At 42.0% G+C, this 25,306-nt stretch overlaps 1 protein-coding gene and 1 pseudogene across 6 annotated transcripts in view; one reads left to right on the forward strand and one right to left on the reverse strand.

Annotated features, from left to right (window-relative positions):
• FRS2 (fibroblast growth factor receptor substrate 2) overlaps positions 1-15,003 on the forward strand; it is a 130,474-nt gene extending 115,471 nt beyond the window's left edge. For all 6 annotated transcript variants that reach the window (XM_055118242.1, XM_055118245.1, XM_055118247.1 and 3 more), the window contains 5 exons: positions 4,551-4,642; positions 5,792-5,978; positions 6,924-7,082; positions 7,458-7,621; positions 9,304-15,003. In XM_055118242.1, coding sequence (XP_054974217.1) covers positions 4,577-4,642; positions 5,792-5,978; positions 6,924-7,082; positions 7,458-7,621; positions 9,304-10,254 — 1,527 coding nt within the window. In that variant the 5' untranslated portion in view covers positions 4,551-4,576 and the 3' untranslated portion in view covers positions 10,255-15,003. The remainder of the gene's footprint in view (positions 1-4,550; positions 4,643-5,791; positions 5,979-6,923; positions 7,083-7,457; positions 7,622-9,303) is intronic.
• On the reverse strand, positions 552-3,408 carry LOC101542554 (ATP synthase subunit d, mitochondrial-like; annotated as a pseudogene).
• Positions 15,004-25,306: the final 10,303 nt, after the last annotated feature.

Here is a 25,306-nt window from a genome sequence, read left to right on the forward strand (position 1 = left end):
GAGCTTCAGTGGGACTAACCCCATTTCTGTGAACTGAGGGTGAATCTTTGTGGCTTGTCCTTGTGGGGGGCTCTCTGAAGGATTAGACTGAGTGTTGCTCTTTGCCTTCCTTACTGGTCTACCCCCAGTGACAGGACTTATAAGTGCACACATGAGCAAGCAGAGGGTCTGGGGTCTCAGTGTGGGCCTGCAGAGATGGCAGAGGGGGTCAGTTGGGGAGGCTGCTGGGACTCAGAGTTGTTGTTTGCTTTTTAAGTGTTTATATTAGTCCCGAGAGATAACTCAGCAGCCTGAGCCCATGCTTTGCATACAGAGGCCCAGGTTGGACCCCTGGCAGTGCATGGTCTCTGAACACAGCTGGGAGCGGGGCCCAGACACACAGCTCCAGCGCACTTCCAGGGGCTGCCCTAACAGCAAACAAATGAAAGTAAAATGTAGGTAGCTGGAGCATGGACAAACTGTTTGTTTTTATTCATTTATGTTTCCCACCTTATTCTTTTTAATGTCCAGGGTTGGTAATCTGAGGACCAGCACTTTCTCCCTACTCTGGTTTATAAACTCTCTGTGGGCTTGTGAGGCCAGTAGGGCCAACTCTTCATATCTGACTTGGTTTCCAGGAAGGCTGGGTACAAGTCCTCGATGGTCAGGTCCTCGATGGAATAGGATTATGTTCTTCATCTTCTCCAGCTCCTTCTGGTACTCCTCAGTCCTGGCCTTGGAGAGCGCCAGAAACTTGGCACAGCTTTTCACATCTTCTTTTTCTCTACTTCCATCTGCATAGTAAATTTTTCGTCTGGCACAGGAACCTTTAGGGCATCAAACTTCTTCTCAAAGTTGTGAACCAGGCCAGCCTTCACTACATTGGCCATGTAGCAAGCCCAGTCAGTGGCGAGTGGTTTTGGGGGAGAGTGGCCAGCCTGGAGGAGAGGGTCTTATTCCAGTATTTCAGGGAGTTAGCAATGGCCTTCTGGTTTTGGGAGGGATGATCTCCCCCAAAGCTATCCAGTCTGTGGTTTTTAGAGCAAGTTTTCCCCCAGCCACCTCAGGATTCTTCACTGATACCAAGATCCTAAATATTTAGAGTGCCAGAGAGAGAACAGCAAGGAAGAGCACTGGCCTTGCATAGAGCCAACCCGGGTTCAGTTCTAGACACCCAGCACTACATGTGACACCCTGAGCATGGCCTGGTGTGCCCCAAAAACAAAGCCAAGATATTAATTTTTTTGTGGTCTTAAGATGGTATAGATTTACACAGGTTTTATCCATTGTAGTTCAGGAAAGGTGATAAAATATAGGAGTAAGTAAAGGAAAGCAAAGGACGAAGTAGAATCCATAAGGTACATTGAAGAAAAGGCAGCAAAACTCTCCATGATATTGAAACTAAAAGTATCTTCAAAGATGAAATGCCACTGACCAAGCAAGTGGAAGCAAAGATAAACAAATAGGACTATCTAAAACTAAGAAGCTTCTGCACCTCAAAAGAAACAGTGACCAGGATGCAAAGACAATCTACAAAATGAGAAAGGATATTCACCCAGTACCCTTCTGATAAGGGGTTAATATCAAGGATCTTCAAGGTAATGGTTGAACTCTACAGGAAAAAAATATTCAATCCCATCAGAAAAGTAGGGCAATGAGGGGCTGGAGAGATAGCACAGCGGGTAGGGTGTTTGCCTTACACGCGGCCGACCCGGGTTCAAATCCCAGCCTCCCATATGGTCCCCTGAGCACGGCCAGGGGTAATTCCTGAGTGCAGAGCCAGGAGTAACCCCTGTGCATCTCCAGGTGTGACCCAAAAAGAAAAAAAAAAAAAGTAGGGCGATGAAATGAACAGAAACTTTCTCAAAGAAGAAATCCGCATGCCAAAAAGCATATGAAAAAAATGCTGTTCATCACTAATCATCAGGGAGATGCAGATCAAAACAACAATGAGATCTTATCTCACACCACAGAGACTGGCCCACATCCAGAAGAACAAAAGCAACCAGTGCTAGTGTGGATGTAGGGGGAAAGGGACTCTCCTTTATTGTTGATGGGAATGCTGACTGGTCTAGCCATTTTGAAAAACAGTATGTACATTTCTCAGAAAACTAGAAATTGAGCTCCCATTTGACCCAGCGATACCACTTCTAGGAATACACCCTGGAGATCCAAAACACAACAGAAACACCATCTGCACTCCTATGTTCATTGCAGCACTGTTCACTTAGCCAGAATCTGGAAAAACCTGAGTACCCAAGAACAGACGAATGGATAAATAAACTGTAGCACATCTATACAATGGAATACTATGCAGCTGTGAGGGGAAAATGATGTCATGAAATTTGCCTATCAATGGATGACCATGGAGAGTATCATACTGAATGAAATGAGTCAAAAGGAGAGGAACAGATATAGAGGATATAAAGTGACTGCATTCATTTGTGGTATACAAAATACATATAGTAGAAGACTAATATCCATCACCGGGGGAAATCGGTTAGGAGGACTGGTCAGTGGTTGAAACTAACCAGTGTGTGTGTTGCTGAGGGTAGGTAAGATAGAGAAGAGACCGGTATGACAATAATAGCAGGGAATGATCACGTTTGACTAGATCTGAGTGTTAAAACTAGGTAAGGGATATTCTTGATAACCTTTCAGTATCAATATTGATCACAATGCCCAAAAGGAATTTTGCCTTTTTATTTTCAGGGCACTAAGCACACTAATTGACATAACAAATGCTCCATAAGTGTCTAATTTTAAAAACTGAAAAGTGTCTAAATTCTAGGATGAGAAGGAGCAGAAGAGGGGTTGGAGAGATGTTCAGCAAGTTTGACACTTGTTTTGCACATGGCTGATCTGTGTTTGAACCCAGCATCCCATAAGGTCCCCTAGGCCCATATAAGGGATATTTTATACGGGAAAAATTCCTGAGTGCAGAGCCAGGAGTAACTGCTGAGCATTGTTGAGCCAGGAGTAACCCCTGAGCATTGTTGGGCTGGCCCAAACCCCAAATAAATAAATAAATCTCCTTTTAAAAAATAAATAAATAAATAAAAACCAGAAGCACCTGTTGTGTGGTAAGGTTTGGTGTTAGGCAAGGACAGTGCAAAAGCAAGGTCCCTTCCTGTTGTGTCGAAGGCAGAGAGAGGGAAGAATAAGGAAACAGCGAACTGCTTGCGTATGCCTGGGTGCTCTGTGGATATCTGTGAGCATCACTCCCCCATTTGGCTGGAGTCGGCGGCTTCCTGGAGACAGTGCTCCCTGAGTTGAGTCGTGGGAAAGGAAAGAAGCAGCAGGAGCCTGTGAAAGAACATGGCGCTGGGGGAGCACTTGAATGGGCCTCGGGAGGGTGTGAGGAGAGAAGGGAGAGGGTCTGTGAGAGACTGATTGTGAAGGGCGATGTTACCCTGACAAGCTGTACATTTTCCCTGAAGATTATGAAGAGCCTACAGAATTTTAAGTAGGATTCTTTCGGATTTTATGTCTTTTGTTTAGTAGTTTTTCATTTGTTTCCTTTTCTCCGCCCCTTTCATATGTGTCTTATTCTGAAATAATAAGGTCCTTTTCTGTGTTTAAGAGATATTTTGAATTTAGCTATTTATCTCTAGAATGTTTGTGAAAATTTTTTTGTCATCTATAATCTTTTACCTCTAACCTTCCTTGGGAAAGAAGTATTAGAGGGGCTGGAGCAATAGCACAGCGGGTAGGGCATTTGCCTTGCACGCGACCGACCCGGGTTCGATTCCCAGCATCCCATATGATCCCCTGAGCACCGCCAGGAGTAATTCCTGAGTGCAGAGCCAGGGGTAACCCTTGTGCATCGCCGGGTGTGACCCAAAAAGCAAAAAAAAAAAAAAAAAAGAAAAAAAGAAAGAAGCATTAGAGTGTTATTTGAATTTGCTAATATTCTGTAAGTTCCTTTGAGTTGTCTTTTTAGGCCCTTCTTATCACTGAGCTTTTATCTTGTGAAATACATGAAATATAATATTGTAAATAATAAGAATGGACTATAGGGAAAGAGAAAAGAGCTAGCTTGACAGGCTGGAACACATGCTTTGCATGCATGAGCCCACAGCATTGGACCGCTAGCACTGCATGGTTCCTAAGCACCCCTGGGTGCGGCCCAAAAATAAAACGAATGGGATGGGGGAAGGAGCTGGAATACTTGTCAAGCCAGAAGTCTAGCATTCCTCTGGAAATTATTAAGAGGTACATGAAATTCCTGATAAACCAAAAACAATAAATTCCAAGAGTGCCTTGATTTAAATAGTGTTACACATGAAACCTTAAATTGGTTGACTTAGATCATTCTTGAATAGGCGAATCTTTGAAAATTAAACTAGAAGTTTGAGGTTTCTGTGATGTGTGCTGCACAGTTATTCTTGTTGTCACTAAGCAAAAGTCACTAGCTGTGTGAAGTCTCGCCCCGGTCATAAACCTTCTTGGGCTAATTTTTTCATCCTGTAATGCAAGGGCTTCTCTTAGCTGATTGCTAGAGACTTTTTCTGTTTCATGATTATTTATATGACATCTAATAATTTTTTTCCAAATTATCTTTTATGTAGCACTCACATGGTCTTCTGAAGAAGCCATGGGTAGCTGTTGTAGCTGTCCAGATAAAGACACTGTCCCAGATAACCATCGGAACAAGTTTAAGGTCAGTAAAACTGATTGCATCCTCTCTCGCTCTCGCTGCTTGAATTTTCTTCCACTTCACAATATAGCTTAACATCCTCACTTTTAACTCTGGAGCCTATTAATTTCCTTCACTTGAGGATGGCCTTCTCTTGTTATAGCAAATACGATATTCCCCGCCCCCCCCCCCCACTTAATAGTATGAAATCCTCTTTCCTTTCCTTTGGTCTCCTATATCCAATTAGCCACACCATTCTGGCAGCACTTTCTTTTATTTTTTATTTATTTATCACTGTCACTGTCATCCCGTTGCTCGTCGATTTGCTCAAGCAGGCACCAGCAACGTCTCCATTGTGAGACTTGTTACTGTTTTTGGCATATTGAATACGCCACGGGTAGCTTGCCAGGCTCTGCTGTGTGGGTGAGATACTCTCTCGGTAGCCTGTTGGGCTCTCTGAAAGGGGCGCAGAGGAATCTAACTTGGGTCAGCCGAGTGCAAGGCAAACCCCCTACCCGCTGTGCTATCACTCCAGCCCATCTATGAACATTAGATAGCAAAAATACATTTAAAGTCCCTAGCCCATCCCCAGGGTCTAGAGGATGTTACCTATTCTTCATAGTCTCTGGCCATTTTGTGAGCTCAGCAGTGGAAGGCTTCTTTTGTTAAACTCTGTACCAATCGTATCTTGGTCTCTGCGAGCAGACTTGGTAAGCATTCTTCTTTGTCTCTGCTGTAGCATTGTTTATGTTGGCCTGCCCTACGTTTCATGATCCCCTGACTCTCTTTCTTAATGTCATTTACTGTAGAAATGTAAGTATTCCTGAGATTCAACAAATAAGGTTCACTTATATTAATGAAGTCTTCTCTTTCTAGCAACCCTGGGTTGCAGCCACTGTTACACACATTTGTCAGTGATTGCCATACACAGATCTGTGATTGTTGATTGGTATTTGTATATCTGATCTCACTGGTAGGAATGTAAGGTCTGTGCAGATGAGAAATGGTTAGTAAATGGTTACATAGTCCATGCTCTATATGTTAATGAATAAATTAACAAAGGAATAAATAACCAATCAGCAATGGTACATTTTCTGTACAAATTAGTACACCTCGTATATGATTGTCTAATGAGAGCATTCAGAGTATCACTAATTAAACATTCTCTTTTAGGTCATTAATGTGGATGATGATGGGAATGAGCTAGGTTCTGGAATAATGGAACTCACAGACACCGAATTGATTTTATACACTCGCAAACGTGACTCAGTAAAATGGCACTACCTCTGCCTGCGACGCTATGGCTATGATTCGAATCTCTTTTCTTTTGAAAGTGGTCGAAGGTGTCAAACTGGACAAGGTAAGTAGTCTTTTTTCCTCCTCCAAACAGAATCACATTTGAAATATTATTCTTTCGGTTTTTCTATATGTTTATTTGGTTTTTCCACATTTTAATGTGTTTAATTTGTTTTTTCTTTGTTTTCTATTTTACTTTTCTCCTGATTAAAAAAATTAAGTGAATTGGCAATAGATATAGTGTACTATGTATTCATACATCAAGCTTTTCTTAAATGCATTTTTGGTTTTTTGTTGTTTTTTGGTTTTTTTTAAGATTTCATTATTGAATCGCTGTGAGATAAGACCCTTACAAAGTTGTCCATGATTAGGAAACGCATTTTCTATGTCCGGAATATTCACTCAGTCTGATTTTAAGATTTGTTTTTTTCTCTCTAGCCCTGATTTCAAGATTTTCAATTAATGATTAATCCCAATAAGTTCACAGCATATTGAGGGCAAAAGCCCAAACTTTGGAGTCAAATTGGAACATAGTTTGTGGGTTTTGCCACCTACTGTTGAATGGCCTTGGGCAAGTTACATGACCTGTCAAACATCAAATTCTTCTCTATCAGTTAAGCATGATAATCCCCACCTTACATAATTAACGTAATAGTTAAACAAGATAACACAGTAAACAGCCCAGCCAGGGCCTGGCGGGCGGCACTGAGCGCCTCCTGGTGCTGTGCTGGCTCCCTCTGCTGTTGGAGAGCAGACTCGCCGAAGCTACACATTGTGCTTTGGGCTGCCTTATTTGGACCATCTCTCCTAGGCAAATGAAAAGGATTCTGTGAACTTTGTCTCTTTTGAAACAGGAAATGCCATTCATTTTTCAGACATCTATTTAAATGGCCTTCCATGCTGCTGGCGCCCAGCGGCTTACTTGGACAATTTTGATCTTTACCAGGTGCTCCTGTATCTTTTTTTAAAAGTTGTAGAAATCTCTTTTCCCTTTGGTTTGTATTTGTAGGAATTTTTGCCTTCAAGTGTGCCCGTGCAGAAGAATTATTTAACATGCTGCAAGAGATTATGCAAAATAATAGTATAAATGTGGTGGAAGAGCCAGTTGTAGAAAGAAATAATCACCAGACAGAATTGGAAGCGCCTAGAACACCTCGAACACCTACAAGTAAGCACTCAGTTTCCTCTTGTGCTTTGATTAATGTGTTTATAAAATACAGATTATAGAGATTTAACCTATAGCATAGTAGGAACCACCATTGGCTAACATTGGTTTTCTTTTATTTATTCTTTTTTAATTGTTAGCTACAATTACAAACAAGCATGATGTGTATTTTATGTATGAAAACATTTAAGTGTGTGATCTAACGTGTGAGGGGCAAATTAGAGCGGAGGGGCATTGTTTGTTCAGATTTCTGCTGTATCTTACCCGAAATACCTCCCTTAACCTTCTCAGTGCAGACTGAATTCTCATTCATTTTTCTCCTTCCTGCCCTACCCCTATGTCCTGCCTTTCTTCTTAAACCAACCAACAAAAACTCAGCTCCAGGGTTTGCTGCTCAGAATTTACCTAATGGATATCCCCGCTACCCCTCCTTTGGAGATGCTTCCTCCCATCCGTCAAGCAGGCATCCTTCCGTGGGAAGTGCTCGTCTGCCCTCCGTTGGCGAGGAATCCACACATCCTTTGCTCGTGGCTGAGGAACAAGTAAGCAAGCGTTGTTCTCTAGCAGTAGAGTAGATTACATGGAGCAGAAAATGTCACAGTGCTAGTTCTTGTCCATTTCCATCAGCTTTATTTGGTTTCGATACTTTTGTGGGAAGCCACAAGGGAAATAGCATAGATAGTACATATACCAAGAAATCCAGATTTGCACAGGTGTTCTTTATAGAGAAAAGGGTTTGGTTTGGGTTTTGGGGAGGGAGGGCACACCTGGCTCAGGAATTGCTCCTGTTCTCAGGAATTCCTGGTGGTGCATAGGGGACCATATGGGATGCCAGGGTTCAAACCAGGGTTGACTGCATGCAGGGCAAGTGTCCTCCCTACTGTACTATCTTTTAGGCTATTGTACTAGCCTGAAAGGGGGTTTTAAAACTATAATTACCCCCGGTGTTTGCATCTTATCTGGGAATTGTTCAAATTTTACTTATGGACTGCTAAATGTGTTTACGTGAAGGTCCTTGCTAAACACCATTGCAGTTATCTAAGTGGTTAAATTTCTCTAGCAGGGACGGGAGGGGGAGGGGGAACAGAAACCAATTCTGGTGATACTAAGCCTTACTGCTGTCCTGATAGCCTGATAGTTCAGTGATTGGACTTGGAGACCAGGGATTGAAATTGGGACATCCAAATGCCAGGCAAAGCTTTGAGCCCAATAATGCAATTTAGTAATTTATTTATTAATGTAACTTATTATAGGTTGGTGTTTACTTTATATCCATGTTTCATAAAACTTTTATAGGGACCAGAGTGATAGTACAGCGGGTAGAGTGCTTGCTTTGTACATGGCTGACCAGGATTCCATCCCTAGCACCTCCGAGTGCTTTGCCAGGACTGATCCTTGAGTACAGAGGCAGGAGTATGCCCTGAGCATCTCTGGGTGTGGCCCCAGAACAAACAAAAAACCCAACCACTTTTACTACATCTAGTAGGGTATCTTTCTTTATGTAACCAGTAATTAATGTTTAGTCTATCTTTTCTTATTTAATATTCTTCCATGTGCTGGTGACAAAGAGGTGTTTTACCTGGGCTGTGGGGGCTGGAGATGTTTTGCTGCAGCTGTGGAGGGTGAGGGGGAAACTTGAGGTCCTGGGGATTGAACTATGGACCTTGTGTATGCACAATCAAACTACCTCCCTGGTCCTTGTAAATCTTGGGAGATTGTCCCAGTGATAGATATTGTACGTAGCATGCACTAGGCTCTGAGTTTAACCCTAGGTACCCTTGTTTGCTTCCTCTGCTTCAAGCACCACTGAATCTAGCTTTTATAAAATAAAGTATGAAGAAAAAGTTGACAAAATTGCCCGTGTATTTAGACGATTTTGAAGGTTTTGTGTGTGTGTGTGTGTGTGTGTGTGTGTGTATGTGTGTGTGTGTGTGCGCGCGCGCGCAGCTAGCTGTGCTCAGGGCTTACTCCTGGCTCTGTGCTCACTCCTGGTGGAGTTCAGGGTACCATACAGGGTGCTAGGGATTGAGCCTAGGTCAACTGCATGTAAGGCAAGCACGTTACCCATTGTACTGTCTCGTCGTCATCATATATATATATATATATATATATATATATATATATATATATGTGCTGTCTCTTCATACACACACACACACACACACATATTTATTTTTTAAGTGAGCTCTGGATTCACTTTGCTATTTTGTTTCTGGGGTTTTAGGTGCATACTTACGTCAACACTACAGGTGTGCAGGAAGAGCGGAAAACACGCGCCAGTGCACATGTGCCCGTGGAGGCAAGGGTTTCTTGTGCTGAAAGCAACACGCCAAAAGAAGAGCCAAGTGGTATTGAGGACAGGGACCCACAGATTCTTCTTGAACCAGAAGGAGTCAAATTTGTCCTAGGCCCCACTCCTGTTCAAAAGCAATTAATGGAGAAAGAGAAACTGGAGCAGCTTGGGAGAGATCAAGTCAGTGGAAGTGGTGCGAATAACACGGAGTGGGACACTGGCTATGACAGTGATGAGCGGAGAGATGCACCCTCTGCTAACAAGCTGGTGTATGAAAATATAAACGGGCTATCCATCCCTAGTGCCTCGGGGGTCAGGAGAGGACGGCTGACATCCACCAGTACCTCCGACACCCAGAACATCAACAACTCAGCTCAGAGGAGAACTGCGTTACTAAACTATGAAAACTTACCATCTTTGCCTCCAGTTTGGGAAGCCCGCAAGCTCAGTAGGGATGAAGATGACAGTTTAGGACCAAAGACCCCATCTCTGAACGGCTACCATAATAATCTCGATCCAATGCATAACTATGTGAATACAGAGAATGTAACAGTGCCAGCAAGTGCTCACAAAATAGAATACTCAAGGCGGAGGGACTGTACCCCGACCGTCTTTAATTTTGACATCAGACGCCCGAGTTTAGAACACAGGCAGCTCAATTACATACAGGTTGACTTGGAAGGTGGCAGTGACTCAGACAACCCTCAGACTCCCAAAACACCCACCACTCCCCTCCCGCAGACCCCGACCAGGCGCACAGAGCTGTACGCCGTGATTGACATCGAGAGAACTGCTGCTATGTCCAATTTGCAGAAGGCACTGCCACGAGATGACGGTACGTCGAGGAAAACGAGACACAACAGTACTGATCTGCCCATGTGAGCCTGGAGAGCACTGCGTTGTGTGCACCTTTGTGAAGTTTTATTTTTACAAGTGAAGATGCAAGTGCTTCATTTTTCATTTCTAGACACGAATTCCTTTTATATAGACTGATAAAAAATTTTTTTTTCTTCTGAATATTTCATGTGCTTCTCTAAAGGGAATTAATGTAGAGCAGGTACTCGTTAAAGAACACTGATTTCATTACATAGTACTCATTGTACAGCAGCACCCCCATTTTCACAGTGCCTATTTAAAACGAGAGTTGAAGTGAGTGACATGCTGGTTGATTTTTATCAATATTCTGGACTTATGCATATCATTCATGTCTGAGTCGTGGCATTTAGAACATTTTAAAAAACCTCTTGATAATGTGCATTGCTAAGAGATAACTCTAGGCTTTGAAAAGAATATTTGTTGATTAACTATTCAGGGTATGTGGCCTCCAACATGTAACATGAGGAATTGCTTATTTCATTAGTTACCAGCTTTTGGACTTGAGCCAAAACATATGTAAAGGAAACAAAAGTACCATACCTCCTATAGTCTAGGCAGTTCCATTGCCTTCAGAGGTTCTAGAAAGTTTTGTGTCCATGAGTATGGCTCACTGTTGGTGGGTTGAAAGGCAGAAAATTTTCTGTTTACTCATCTCACGATGTATGTGAAGAGCATGCCCAGATCTCTTAATCAGAATCACAGTAGGCTCAAGAATCAGTCTCAGGTCACTTTACCCAAAAACTTTTGAAAATCTAAGCCAGGATCTCCCTAAAGGATTTCTCTTTTCCTTCAGGTGATGATTCATAAAATTGTGTTTCGGAGGCCTTTGTGCCGTTAGATTTCCACTTTCAGTTTCCTTTGGTGTTTGGGATGTCTTGTTTGTTGCTTACTATTTTTTTTCAACTTAAAATGTTTGTGTTTGTATATACTTTTGAAATTGAATTATGTGTTCATTGTTATTTAGTTTGCATTTTTGTCAAATTGTGGTTTTGAAGGTTCATTTGGAACTTACTGTTAGTCTATAACAGGGTTGCCCTTGTCCAGTATTTATTTATATGCTGTTTACTTTACACATTGATAAAAGCATTCTCTCCATTTTCAAGTTCACTTGTGTCCAGAAATTATCTCAAAAAAAAAAAAAAAAAAGCAGCTTCTTTCCAGACAAGTTCCCGAAGGTACTGTTTCTCGGTGGGCACTCTCCCCAGCACTTTAGCACTGAGTCCCTCAGTCACGCGCTGCAGCTGTACTCGCCCACTGCCGTGCACCTCGGCGCTGCTCTCCTTTCGCTCTGGCCGGATCTCTGACTATCCCTTGTTTTCACCGTTCAGATTATTGCCCGCATAGCAGGTATAGTGGAAATCTTGTAGCAATGAGATTGTGTCATAATTTAGGATTTAAAGTTAATTGAAGTTACATAAACTGATGAGAGTCCATGTATCTAACTCTTGGAAAATCAAGAATGTTCCAGTTTCCCATACATTAGAGAAGACGAGAGAAAGTAGAGTAGAAAGAATGTTAGGTAACCTGGTGAAATAGTTTATTGTTTTCTTGAAGTATAAGGAAGTTTGAGATTATGATCTGTATCTAGCAGATGTAACTAAGGGTATTTTAGCATGAAAGTATGTCATAGAGAATCCAACCTGTTCAATAAACAGCCTAGTTCTAGGACAGTAAATGGATTAGCAGAACTATAGAGTGGGACCATTATGTAAAGAAAATAAATTATTAAAAGTGTCTATCATTTTCAGTGCCATTGGTTTATATGCATAGCAGAATCCCCCACCCCCTCTTTTTTTTTGTGAACTTGGTGCTTACTAAAGTGTTCACTGTTGTCTAAAAAGAGCAATGGCATAGGTGTGCTGTTTCCATTTTTAATATATTGTTCCATTTACGCTTTCTTCAGAGTAGATTGCTAATTGTGCCAAATTTATGTGAAGACTTTTGTAATGTGGAATGAGAATTAGGATGGAACCAGTACACATGGTTTTCTTCAAGAACATTCATCTCCAAATGAAAGGGCTGACCTATTTATTCATTTTGGAGATTGGATATGTACTATTATTTCTTTGCCTCATCCTTTTCCATTTTCCACTCCAGTTTCTAATTAGCGTTTATATTCCTTTAGGTGACTCCAATATACTCAGTACAGTTTATGCTTTAAATACTATGTGCTTTAAAAATGAAAATGGGACCAATTTTGTCTTCTAAGAATTCAATATTAGGTACTGCAAGTATTAGGAAGATGTGTACAACTGGTGTTAATTTTTAGGTGGCTTCTGGAAATCACCTGTGTTCTGACACAGTGAAAACTAATATAGAACACTCCGCATCCTTTGCAGTAGTCTGGTCACGGGCATTACGCTCCGTCCTGGAAGAATGTATCTGATATTGGGTGCATTTTAGAATGAGATATTTTATTGGCATATAGTTGTGGCCATACGTCTCAGATTTTCTCTAATTTTAGTTATGCTCTTCTGTTGATAGACCACATATATGATCCCACTTTTTGGTTTTAGAAATATAATCATTGTTTTTCTGCCCTGCCCACCCTCGCCCCCCCACACCTCCCAGTAGAACCCTTTATCCATATAAATCATAACAGCTTTTATCCCAGACCAGGGTTGGAAATGGATATGGGTAGTATCTGTGTTTTGTGTTTCATCTTCCTTTGATAATAAAAATATGGTGCCTTCCCTCCCTCCAGGAAGATTGGCAAATAGATCCTTTTATTTACTGCTGCTGTGGAGTGATGAGATATGCACTTTACTCTTGAAGACTCAGCAAAAAGCTTTTCACTTCTCAGTATATCCAGAATAGATCACATTTAGGACTTGTGAAAATTTGCCAAGCAATCTTTGTTTTTATAGATATTAATGTTCAACCTGCAGTTCAATGTTATAAGTGAGCCTAGCCTTTGTTTATTCTCTCCCTTCCTACCCATGGGAAAAAAAAAGAAAAAGAAAATCTGTGGCACAACATATAAAAATGTACCTCAATAATGTTCTATTAAAAATGGGACAGGGGCCTTATGTTTTCATAATTTCCCAATAATGTGCCACCACCATATTTTTGCCTCAAGGTAAAGGGTTTTACAAGCTGAAAAGTACTTCCTATTCTCCCCACCCCACCGTACTATTCCAAACCCATAATGCCCAGATGTTTTGTGCAATGTTGAAGTGTGTATGTGTAAATATGCATACATAAATATATAAAAATCTCCTAGAAATAGACATACCATCAGAATCATTCAGAAGTAACTGATGTATTGGCATCTCATTCATGTTTCTGATATATGAGGTATATGGTACTAATTACCTTTTCCCCAAATGTTTGCCAAATTTGAATAAAGGCATTGGTACGAAATTACGGAATGTATAGAAAATGTTTTGGGCTTGAAAAATTAACAAATACTTTATGACATACCACAGTATACTCTACCCAAACCAGCACCCTGTCTGTCTTTCCTGTTCTCTACATCACTGTTCCACATCTCTACGTCCTCACTTTTGGGGTATAACACAATTCTTTTGTAGCATTTTTACAATTGCAGTTCTATGACAATTGGACAATAAGCGTGGAAATGGACTGGTATTAATAGTACAGTAGTCACCGGCGTGCCACAATTGCATTAGTAAATGCAAAGTATACATTTTATAAGGACAAATTTTGTGTTATGTTTTTATTTTCATTACATTGTATAATATTGTAAGATTATTGTATGTCCTAATTTGCATTATAAATGTTTTTTTCCTACATAAAGGCATAAATATAGCAACTTTGTATAAAGGTAGCTTATTAGATTTTTAATTTTTCTTTTATAAAAAATTGTCTAACAGTGGGACTACCATTGCCAAATTGTATGAAATATGAATTTCACCCCCTATGGTTAATTTCTTTTATAAACATTCCTTATTTCTCTAATAAAAGACATAAGTGATACTGTACTATGCATAAATTGTATTTTAATGCTGTTTCCTATCAGCATTTAAAGTTTTGGTTTGCATTTTTAATATTGGCAAATTTTACCACTGTTGATTGAAGCCTTGTATATGTAACAAGATCTTTTGCCTTCTATCCCTCCCCACTCTTTGTTCTCTATTTCTCCCTGTCAGTGCCAACTTCATACATTTTGTAGCATGGCAATAAAATAGAACTTTTACACTGAGGCCGAGTGTGGCTTTTTGGAGAAAGTGAGAGATGGGAAGATTGCCCTCTAATTGTTGTTTGCATTTTACTATTTTTTGCCATATAAGCCATGTCTCCAGGCCTGAGAAGTTATCTCAAATATATGTAAACCTGATTTTAAGGACAAGTGTGAATGTGCTTTTAAGCTTTTGTTATAACAAATAAGAACCAATTTTTTTATCTTTGGAAAAATTAGAGTTCTTGAGTATAATCAAAACCTCTATTAACTGGAGAACTTAGAAAATAAGCTAGTAATTGAATTTAGTTCAACAAGGGCTGAGCAACACATTTTTTAAATCCTTATTTATTGTAGAGTATTAGTATACTGTCCTAAAAATTATATGTAAGATATGGTTTAATCTTAGATGATTTAGGATCTTTCAATGCCTTACTGTTGTCATTCTGGCATAAATTTTCACAATGAGGTACTCAAGTTGATACTGGAAGATGAGCTGGCTAAACACCGAACTTAAGCATTCATTAAAACTGCTTTGTTGAATGAAACCTGATCTATGGTTACTCTCCCTTATTGCCGAAAGTAGATTGCAAGAAAACCCCAATAAAATTTGGTTGGATACCTATTTAAAGTTTTACTGTATTTATATTTCATACATAACTTGAAACTTTGAGGAGGTCCTATTTCTTAGTCTCATTACACTAGCCTCATTTTCAATGACTGTGATGAAGTGAGCGTTATATTTTATAAAAATGAAATGAAATTGTAAGCATTGACAGACTCACAAATTTTAACTAGCCTTTTAGACTAGTAAGTCTTGGCTCTGTGACGCTACACCTGTGTTCAGTCACAGAGGTACAGAAAACCCTATCTGGGTAGAACTCAAGGTGGAGTTCATTTGCACAATGAAGGGGATGGACTACTCCACAAGGGATTGAGTACCAAATTCCCTGGAACATAGAAATTGACTAAGATGTGGCAGAGAACTGCATTTTGGGAAGTGGGTATTTTCAGAACTTCATCAATAATTTGGGGTTTTTTTCCCCCTTCCTTAGTGTTCCTTGGAAAACAGTCTTTATTCACATGTTCTTATTATTTGAATGAGTACAAACTAGGTCCTGTAATAATAGTTTTTTTTTAAAAAAAAGCAATCGTTCGATTCTATCTTCCAAAGAATTTGTAGTTGCATAACCCTTCTAATGAGAGCAGTATGCTATCTCCCCTCCACTGCCACTCTGCCACCAAGCCCTAAAATAAAAATCATATATATATGAATTATTTTTCAATATTTCTAGAATGATACTAGCTGTGTTATTTAGGATAACTAGGGGAAATTTTCATTCCAGTTCTTCGTATAAGGAGTGTGTTAAAGAAGGAATGTAAGGGCTGGGGAGATCATACAATGGATAGCACACTTGCTTTCCACACAGCTCACCCATGTACAGTACCTGGCACCCATATGGTCCATTGAACACCACTAGGAGTGATTCTTGAGTGCAGTCAGGAGTCACCGCTGAGCATCATTGGGTGTGACCCAAAACTGTCACTGTCACTGTCATCCCATTGCTCATCAGTTTACTCAAGCAGGCACCAGGAACGTCTCCATTGTGAGACTTGTTACTGTTTTTGGCAAATCGAATACACCACGGGTAGCTTGCCAGGCTCTGCCGTGCGGGCAAGATATTCTCAGTAGAATGCCAGGCTCTCTGAGAGGGACAGAGGAATTGAACCTGGTTCAGCCACGTGCAAGGCAAACACCCTACCCGCTGTGCTATCGCTCCAGTCAAAAGCAAACCAAAAAAGGTATGATTAAGGCACACACAGAGAAAGGCTATGTATATAACTCAGCCTGGGATGGCTTCCAAGGCAAGATTGGAGAAAGTGATCCTTCGGGTAGCTGAGAGCCTGTGTAGATTAGAGTTGGAGGAAGGGTGTGTCTTGGGGATAAGGAACAGCAAATGCAAAGGCATAGAGGTATAGAAAAGAATTGACGGGGCTGGAGCAATAGCACAGCGGAGAGGGCGTTTGCCTTGCACGTGGCCGACCTGGGTTCGATTCCCAGCATCCCATATGGACCCCTGAGCTTCGCCAGGGGTGATTCCTGAGTGCATGAGCCAGAAGTAACCTCTGTGCATTGCCGGGTGTGACCCAAAAAGAAAAGAAAAGAATTGACACTGATGAGAAGGGATTCCCCAAGATGAACACAAGGTGCCAAGGCAAGAATCAAGGACAGAGAAAGGTGAAATGAGAGTTGAAGAGGGTATTGAATGCTAACGTGGTTTTAATCTAAAGGAAGTGAGAACCTGAAGCACATTGAACGTTTGAGAAGGAAAAGTTTACACTGTCACAAATTTGGAAGAAGGCAAGACAGCTCTCTTAGAATAGCCACTGGAGTACTGTACAAAGAATAGTCATAAGCAGCCGTCACTACAACACTTAGGAATAATGTTAATAGTCTTTCATTCTTTTTCTTTTCCTTGTTTTGTGGTTTGGGGCCATTTGAAGAAGTCCTCTGGCTCTCTGGGGAGGGGGGCGGGGGACACCAGGGATCAGATTGGAGTCAACATGCAGGGCAAATGCCATGTACTATCTTTCTGGCCCTCTTCTTATTTTTCTCCTTTTGGGGGATGGGGTGGAGTCAGGGAGGGCCAGGATGGAGGTTTGGGACCGTACCAGGCTGTGTTCAGGGCTTACTCTTGGCTCTATGCTCAGGGATCTTGCCTGGCAGGGCTCTGGGGCTATATGCAGTACCAGGAATCAAACACAGGTCAGGTACATGCAAGGTAGCAAAACATCTTACCTGTTATACATCTGGTCTTTCTTATTGATGGTGTCAGAAGTCGAACCCAGAGCCTCAAACATGCAAACTATTTGCTCTACCGTTATGCCACATCCCCGGCCCTAATGCAAAGTTTTTATTCCCTCCCCATAAATTTATCATTATAATTTCTTCCCCAGTACTTAGCTGCCAGATTCAAGGTTTTTGTTTTATTTTATTTTTGCTTTTGGGCCCCACAGGGCTATACTCATGGGGTCCTCCTGGCTCTGCACTAAGGAATCACTCCTAGTGGTGCTTGGGGAACCATATGGAATGCTGGTCACATGCGAGGCAGACTCCCTACCCGCTGTACTCCACCCCATGATATTTTAAACACATTTGGTAAATTTCCATTACTGTCTTCACATGAAATCCATTGATTAAATAGCTAATTGCATTAAAAATATATAGAAAGATAGTGGAAAGTGTTGGTATACAACATCCCATAATCTCAGGCCTAGCTAGGCCTGGATGTAAACGGTTTGTTTTGGTTACTGTAACTTTAAATGGCGGTTACTGTTTCCATTGGTTGATTTGCATATTTGCCTATGTGGCTGAATATGATTGGTTTGTATGTTAATTTTATAAATAAAAGGAGGTTGAACAGGCTGCTCTCTGGCAGGCCATAACACAAAACCTCCAAAGTCAGTCCTGTGATACTCCACAAAAGATATATTTATTCTCTAAGTAAAGTGCCTCTGACTCTCTGGTAAAATCGCAACATTGTTGCAACAGGAAAGTAATAAAAATAGGATAATTATGCTCAAGAATTAACTAAAAGTTTGTTGGGGAAATGGATGCTTTGGGTTGGAATCAGCATAAATGCAGCAAATACAGGCTATAAAAGCAGGTACCATTGGTGACTCAGATACCATAAACAGCATTGTTCTCGGGGGCCAGGAGATAGTACAGCAGTTAGGGCACATGCCTAGCATATGTCCGACATGGGTTCGATTTCCAACACCACATGGTCCCCCAAGCATCATCGGTTTTACTCTGGGACCCTTCAGTACAGCTGCTGTGGCCTTGGTATCCCCAGCATCATCCCAAAACCTTCTTGCTGAGCTGCTGACTGGTTAGCTGAGAACAGCCTATGGGCCCCCGTGGCCCCTGAGTTCTACTTGGGAGCAGCCCCCCACCCAGCTTTCTCTTCAGTGATGTACTCTCCTGAAATGGTTGACTATAGCTTATGAAACTCTCTCAACAATAGAATTCTGGGGGCCAGATAGTACAGCAGGTAAGACCCTTTTTCCTTACATATCTCTGAGCACAGAGTGAGCCAGATGTAGCCTAAAAAATAAACAAAATTCTGTCCTCAATTTATATCTCTTGGCATGCTTAAATTGCTAAAACTTTTTGGGTTGGTTTGTTTTGCGCCACACCTGGTGGTGCTCAGGGCTTACTCCTGGCTCTGTGCTTAGGATTCACGCCTGGTTGGCTCAGGGGGCCATATGCATTGCTGGGGATCATACCAGGTTGGCCATGTGCAAGACAATAGTCCTACTCTTTGTATTACTCCAGCATCTAAAACTCATTTTACAGGGATGGAGGTTCACAACTGGGGTTGTGCTGAATTCTTACTCCTGGTTCTTCACTTTGGGCTGTTTCCTGGAATGCTCAAGGGACAATATGGGGGTTCCAGGGATCAAACCCAGGTCAGCTGTGTGCAAGTTAAATGTCCTACCCGATGTACCAATTCTCTACCACCTGAAACATTTTTAAAAGCCTCTGTATATGTAGATTCTAGTTCTAGGCTCATTAAATTATTATAGACATAATTTTCGCCTATATCTGTGGAATCTCCAAGAGTCAAACAGTATGTGAGGAACTGTTTCATGCACCGAGCCTTGGCCTGCACTCAGCAAAGTCTAGTTTTGCCCCTCTTTCATTTTAATAACCCAAGGACTCCACTGTTTTTGCAAATCTCTCCCTCACTACCACCAGAGGTCAGAGGTCAGCACCATCCCCATTGAGGACCACTGGCTTTCCAAGCCATCTGTGAGCAGAAAGCAATCAACAAAAAAGAGCCACCATAGTCTTAAATAATTTACTGCTTTGATATCAGTGCGTCATTTTCATAGGAACATAGAATTCTGAATTTTGTCATGCTTCAGCAAGTATAAAGTACTTCTTGCACATACCATTAGCTTACTTTAAAGTTGGCTTTGTGGGGCCAGAGTCATAGTACACTGGGTAAGGCTTACAGGCCACTGACACTGGTTCAATTCCTGCCATTCCATATGATCGCCCGAGCTTACCAGAGTGACCCATAAGTCATTCTGACCCTGCAGAGCCAGGAATGAACCCTGAATACCGCCATGTGTGGTCCAGAAGCCAAAATAAATTAGTTAACTTTGGTCTTGATCCTAAGACTAGAGGGGCTTGTTATATCCATTGATTAACCTCACCAATTGCCAGATTTGTGTGATATCTGGATATTACCAAGGCTTTTAACTTTCTACTGCACTAACAAAAGGAGTCTGGCTGATTTTAACCATGTGACTGTGCACTCCTGCTCCTTGATCTCTTTCCCTTCCCCAAGTATTCTGAATATTGAGGATGTTCTGGTTGCATGTCACTTGTTGAGTCATTTCTCAACTGCAGTTTCTTCATCCTCAGAATTATTCATGCTAGTGATTTTTATTAGTGTACGTATCTGTAAAAAATATACCATTTTGAATTTTTTATCAAATTATAGTTATCAATATTCTTATTGGGGGCGGGGGATGCCAACACCAAGAACAGCTCAGGGCTTACTTCTGGCTCTGTGCTCAGGGAAACGTGGTATCAGGTATCAAACCCAGGTTGACTGTGTGCAAGGCACCAACCTTAACCCCTATATTATCTCTGTGGCTCACCTTATCATTGATTTACAATTTTGTGAAATTTTCATGAGTTTAGCATCATTCCTCTGTATGTGTGTAGGTCTTACCACCTGCATAATTTAAAAAAGTAAATGGGATATAATGAAAGAGTAAAAGAACTGCAAAGGGGAAAAAGCATTAGAATGGAAATTCTGTCTACAAAACTGAGCTTACCTGGGATCAGGGTGTTGGGGAGGGCTTCTTGGGACACTGCTGGAGGGAGGCAGGCTCTCTGGGGAGGGGGCTGGTGTTGGAATGATGTATGCATGAAAGGTATAATTAACAGTATTGTTAATCGTGGTACCTCAATAAAAATAGTAAAGAACAAAACTGTTCATCATTCTCACCCCAACATTATTTCTAATCATGAAACAATAGTATGTTACTGTGTTTTTCCAGTTCCGTGTCACAACAGAATCATCCAACCTAGACTATGCTATTTAACAATGCTTTTTTAGGAAATTGGGTATTACAGAGATAAGAATAGAGAACCTAAATTGAGAACTTATTTGTAAGCAAGAACAATCTTCTACGGAATGTAATCTTCACAACAGCTCCATAGGACACACTATTATTATCTGTTTTATAGACGAAGAAATTTCACAGTTAATGTTACTAGAATCAGTAATGAATAAAAAGCCAACTTGGGCGAGATGGTACGGCCAGCTGGATGCCGACCTTGTGCACAGCCAACCTGAGTTTGATCTCCTGGCACCTCATTCCATTGAGCCCTGAGCACAGCCAGGTGTTCCCCTCCCTTCCCTCCCCCGAAAAAAAGGTCAACTCACTGAAAATCACTTTGTAGCAAAGGGCTGGAGCAATAGCACAGCCTTTGGGCGTTCACCTTGCCCGAAGTTCTATGCGACCCGGGTTCTATTCCTCCGCCCCTTTTGAGAGCCCAGCAAGCTACTGAGAGTATGCCGCCTGCACGGCAGAGTCTGGCAAGCTACCCGTGGCGTATTCAACATGCCAAAAACAGTAACAAACAAATCTCACAATGGAGATGTTACTGGTGCCCGCTCGAGCAAATTGATGAGCAAAGGGTGACAGTGACAGTGACAGCAAAGGGAGGAAAGAGAAACAGACTGGGGAGTGGGAGATCACAAAGATTGTGAAGTGGGAAAAGGGGATGTGCATAGAGGCCAAGAGAAATAGAGGAAGGGGAAGAAAGATGAGGACAGGGTCTAAACTACAGAGAAATGTGGATTTTTTTCATTTTGGGTTTTATGGACCATAACTGGTGGTGCTTGGGGCTTACTCCTGACTATGCACAGGAATAACTCCTGGCTCAGGGGACCATATGGGATTCCAGGGATCAAACCCAGCTTCTCACTGGGTTTGTGACAAGCTATCATTGTGCTATCATTCCAGTTTCAGAAATTTGGATTTATTTGGGGCCAGAGCAATAGTTCCACAGGTAGTTCAGCAGGTATTTTATTATTTATTTTTCACCATTAAAAAAACCTTAAGGAGCTGAAGACATAGTAGAGTGGCTAACGCACTTGCCTTGCGCAGGGAGACCTGGGTTTGATTGTCCATACTCTGTAGGTCTCCTGAAATCCCTCAGAAGTGATCCCTGAGTGCAGAGCCAAGAGTAAGCCCAGAGCATCACTGGGTGTGCCCACCCCTACCCCCCCCTTCACCCCTCATCCCAACACACGAAGTAACAACCCTCTGACATGGAAAAACTGTGGGCTGAAGGATTGGATTTGGCTCCCCACAAACGAGCCTATTCATGAGTGGGCTGGAAGGCTAGAAACAATGAAGCATCAGGCAGCAGTTGCCAGTCAGTGCAGCTGCCCGAGCCCCGGGAGCTGTGCAACCCGGGGAAAGATTAAAGTGCATAGTGTAAGTGACAGAAAACAAGTAGATTAAAAAATTGTTTAGTTTATAATCATCACAAGTTACAAAGTTATTCATAATTGAATGTCAGGTATACAATTTTCCAACACAAATTTATCACCAGTGTTTCACCTCTATCCACAAATGTCCCCAGCTCCCCTCCCACCCCTTGGCCTGCCCCTGTGGCTGGTCCATTATGTCATGGGTCATTGCATGAACCCTGTTCTTCTCTGGAGCGGCCATTTATCTCCACGATTGTCAGTGTTCCTTTTCCTCACTGTCCCTTTCCCAGGGGCAGGCTTCTTCCGTGGAACAGCTCTTTCTCATACTCTTTGTTTCCCTTGTCTTTGGGCTTTTGTTACTCCTCTTTATATGCCTCATATGAGGGAACATTCGGGGTGTTCTGTGTCTTTTTCCTCTAACTTCAGTCCGCATGATACTCTCCAGATCTACCATTATAGCGGCAAATTGAATGACTTCATCTTTCCTTATGGCCAGCTGAGTAATATTCCGCTGCATACATATATACCAAAATTTCTTTTTTTGACTTGTTTTGTTTGGGGGCCACACCCAGTAGTGCTCAGGGGACCATATGCAGAGCCAGGGATTGGACCTGGTCAGCACTGTGCAAGGCAAATGCTCTCTTCACTGTCCTATCAGTCCCACCCCATGTGCCATAGCTTCTTTAGCTAGTCTTCTGTTCCTGGACACTTGGTTTGTTTAGATTTTGGCTATTGTGAATAGTGCTACAATGAACACGGGAGTGCAAATGTCCTTTCTACATTGTGTTTTGGGGCCTGGAGGTATATTCCAAGGAGTGAAATTTCTGGCTGGTATGGAAGTTCAATTTCTACTTTTTTTGGAAATGTCTATATTGAAAACAAGAAGATTTTACATTGAATGTCCTAGGAGGTCAACTTAGAGAAACTGTTTGATTACATTTCAGTCATACAATGATTGAGTAGCCATCCTTCCACCAGTGCCCATTGTCCACCACCAATATTCCCAGTATCCCTCCCACCACCACCCCTAATCCCCTCACCCCACCTCTGTGGCAGGCACATTCCCTTTTACTCTCTCTCCTTTTGGGTGTTGTGGTTTGCAATACAGGTATTACGTGGCCATCATGTTCTGTCTATAGTCTATTTTCAGCACACATCTCCCATCCCGAGTGGGCCCTTCAAGTACCCTTTACTTGGTGGTCCCTTCTCTATCTGAGCTGCCTTTTCCCCCAGCTTCCAAGCCATGGAGCAATCCTCCTGGTCCTTATCTCTACTATTCTTGGGTGTAAGTCTCCCATTCTGTTCCTTTATATTCCACAGATGAGTGCAGTCCTTCTATGTCTGTCCCTCTCTCTGACTCATTTCACTTAACATGATACTCTCCATGTTGATCCACTTATTTGCAAATTTCATGACTTTATCTTTTCTAACAGCTGCATAGTATTCCATTGTATAGATGTACCAGGTTTCTTTAACCAGTCATCTGTTCTTGAGCACTTGGTTTTTTCCAGACTCTGGCTATTGTAAATAGTGCTGTGATGAACATACAAATGCAGATGTCATTTCTACTATACTTTTTTGCATCCCCAGGATATATTCCCAGAAGTGGTATTGCTGGGTCAAATGGGAGCTCAATTTCTGATTTTTTGAGAAACATCCATACAGTTTTCCAAAAGGGCTGAACCAGTCAGCATTCCCACCAGCAGTGAAGGAGAGTCTGAGAAAGTGATTCTAATAAGCAACTGAGATTATTTTGATTGCCACCAAGAGTACGGAGAGTGGGCTGGAGAGATGTTACAAGGGTTAAGGGTGCTTGCCTTGCAAGCTCTCCACAAGTGTTAGGATCCTTGCACTGTATATGATCCATCCTGAATGATCCCTGAGCACAGCTGGGTGTGAGTCCCCCTACCTCCCCCTCCCCCAAATAAAAAAGGTGAGGGGGATACAAAAATTCTTTAAAATGAACAAACTATGTGACCGAAACCCAATCATAACATTGTAATTGTATTACTGTCATTGTCACTGTATCACTGTCATCCTGTTACTCATAGATTTGCTCAAGTGGGCACCAGTAATGTCTCCATTGTGAGACTTATTGTTACTGTTTTTGGCATATCGAATACGCCATGGGTAGTTTGCCAGGCTCTGCCATGCAGGCGGGATACTCTCGGTAGCTTGCCAGGCTTTCCAAGAGGGGCGGAGGAATAGAACCCAGGTCTGCCGCATGCAAGGCAAATGCCCTATCCGCTGTGCTATCACTCCAGCCGACCCCACAAAGATTATGGGGTAATGGGCTGGAGAGATAGCACAGCGGGTAGGGCGTTTGCCTTGCACGCGGCCGACCTGGGTTCAAATCCCAGCATCCCATATGGTCCCCTGAGCATGGCCAGGGGTAATTCCTGAGTGCAAAGCCAGGAGTAACCCCTGTGCATCGCCAGGTGTGACCCCAAAAAAAAAAAAGCAAAAAAAAAATTATGGGGCAAAATCCTACATATGGTTTCCAGAAGGTACAAACTAAATAAGGAAGTTTGGTTTACATAAAGACTAGAGCAGTGCAGTGGGTCTTCCTGGAAGGAGCAGGCATGGCCGAGGGGCCGCTGTCACTGTGGAAGATGGAGAGCAGGTACCCGCAGCACAAGTCCGGGACCAGAACATAAATAGCAGGGGCCCAACACGGAATCCCAGGGCTGCCTCCTGCATTTTCTTGATTTGAAGACACATTTTCATTCAGGTTTTTGGATTTCTGAAACAGACACATTCACAACTGCCCCATACATTTAGCCTCACTCTTATGTTTCCTTCTGCCAAACCATTGCTTTCAGCTCCCAAGTAGATGGCCTCCCAGAATGAAAGGAACAAGAAATGTGGGCTCTTTTACGCCAGTCCAGTGTTGAAATGTGTCCACTGGGTGGGAAGGGGGCGCTGTAGCAGTTAAGGGGAGCTAGTACCCTAAAGTGCAATTGGTGGCAGGGGTGCTTAGCACACAGGCTCAACCAGAAACAACATGGTAGTGACCTCTTGTGCAGGGGCTTAATGGCACCAAGGTGAGGTACAAAATTTTCACACACTTTGCTCTGAGGAAAACATTTTTGGATCGTTTTTAGTCGATTATTCATAACAAGCAATACAAAATAAATTATTTAGGACCTGCCTTTGGGGCAGGCTTAGGTGCTGGTGGGAAAATTTGAAATAATGGTGGTGGGAAGGTATAATGGTAGTGGATTGCTGTTGAAATATTGAATGTAATAAATTATTGCGAACAACTTTATAAAAATAAAATTTTAAATATTTTTTAAATGAGCAAATGCAAATTAGATGAGTTACTGGGCAGTCTCATCCATTACTATCAAAGCTTTTTTATTTGTCTTTTTGGGCCACACCCACTGATGCT

This window comes from Sorex araneus, chromosome 10 (genome assembly GCF_027595985.1).
Source record: "Sorex araneus isolate mSorAra2 chromosome 10, mSorAra2.pri, whole genome shotgun sequence".
Lineage (NCBI taxonomy): Eukaryota > Metazoa > Chordata > Mammalia > Eulipotyphla > Soricidae > Sorex > Sorex araneus.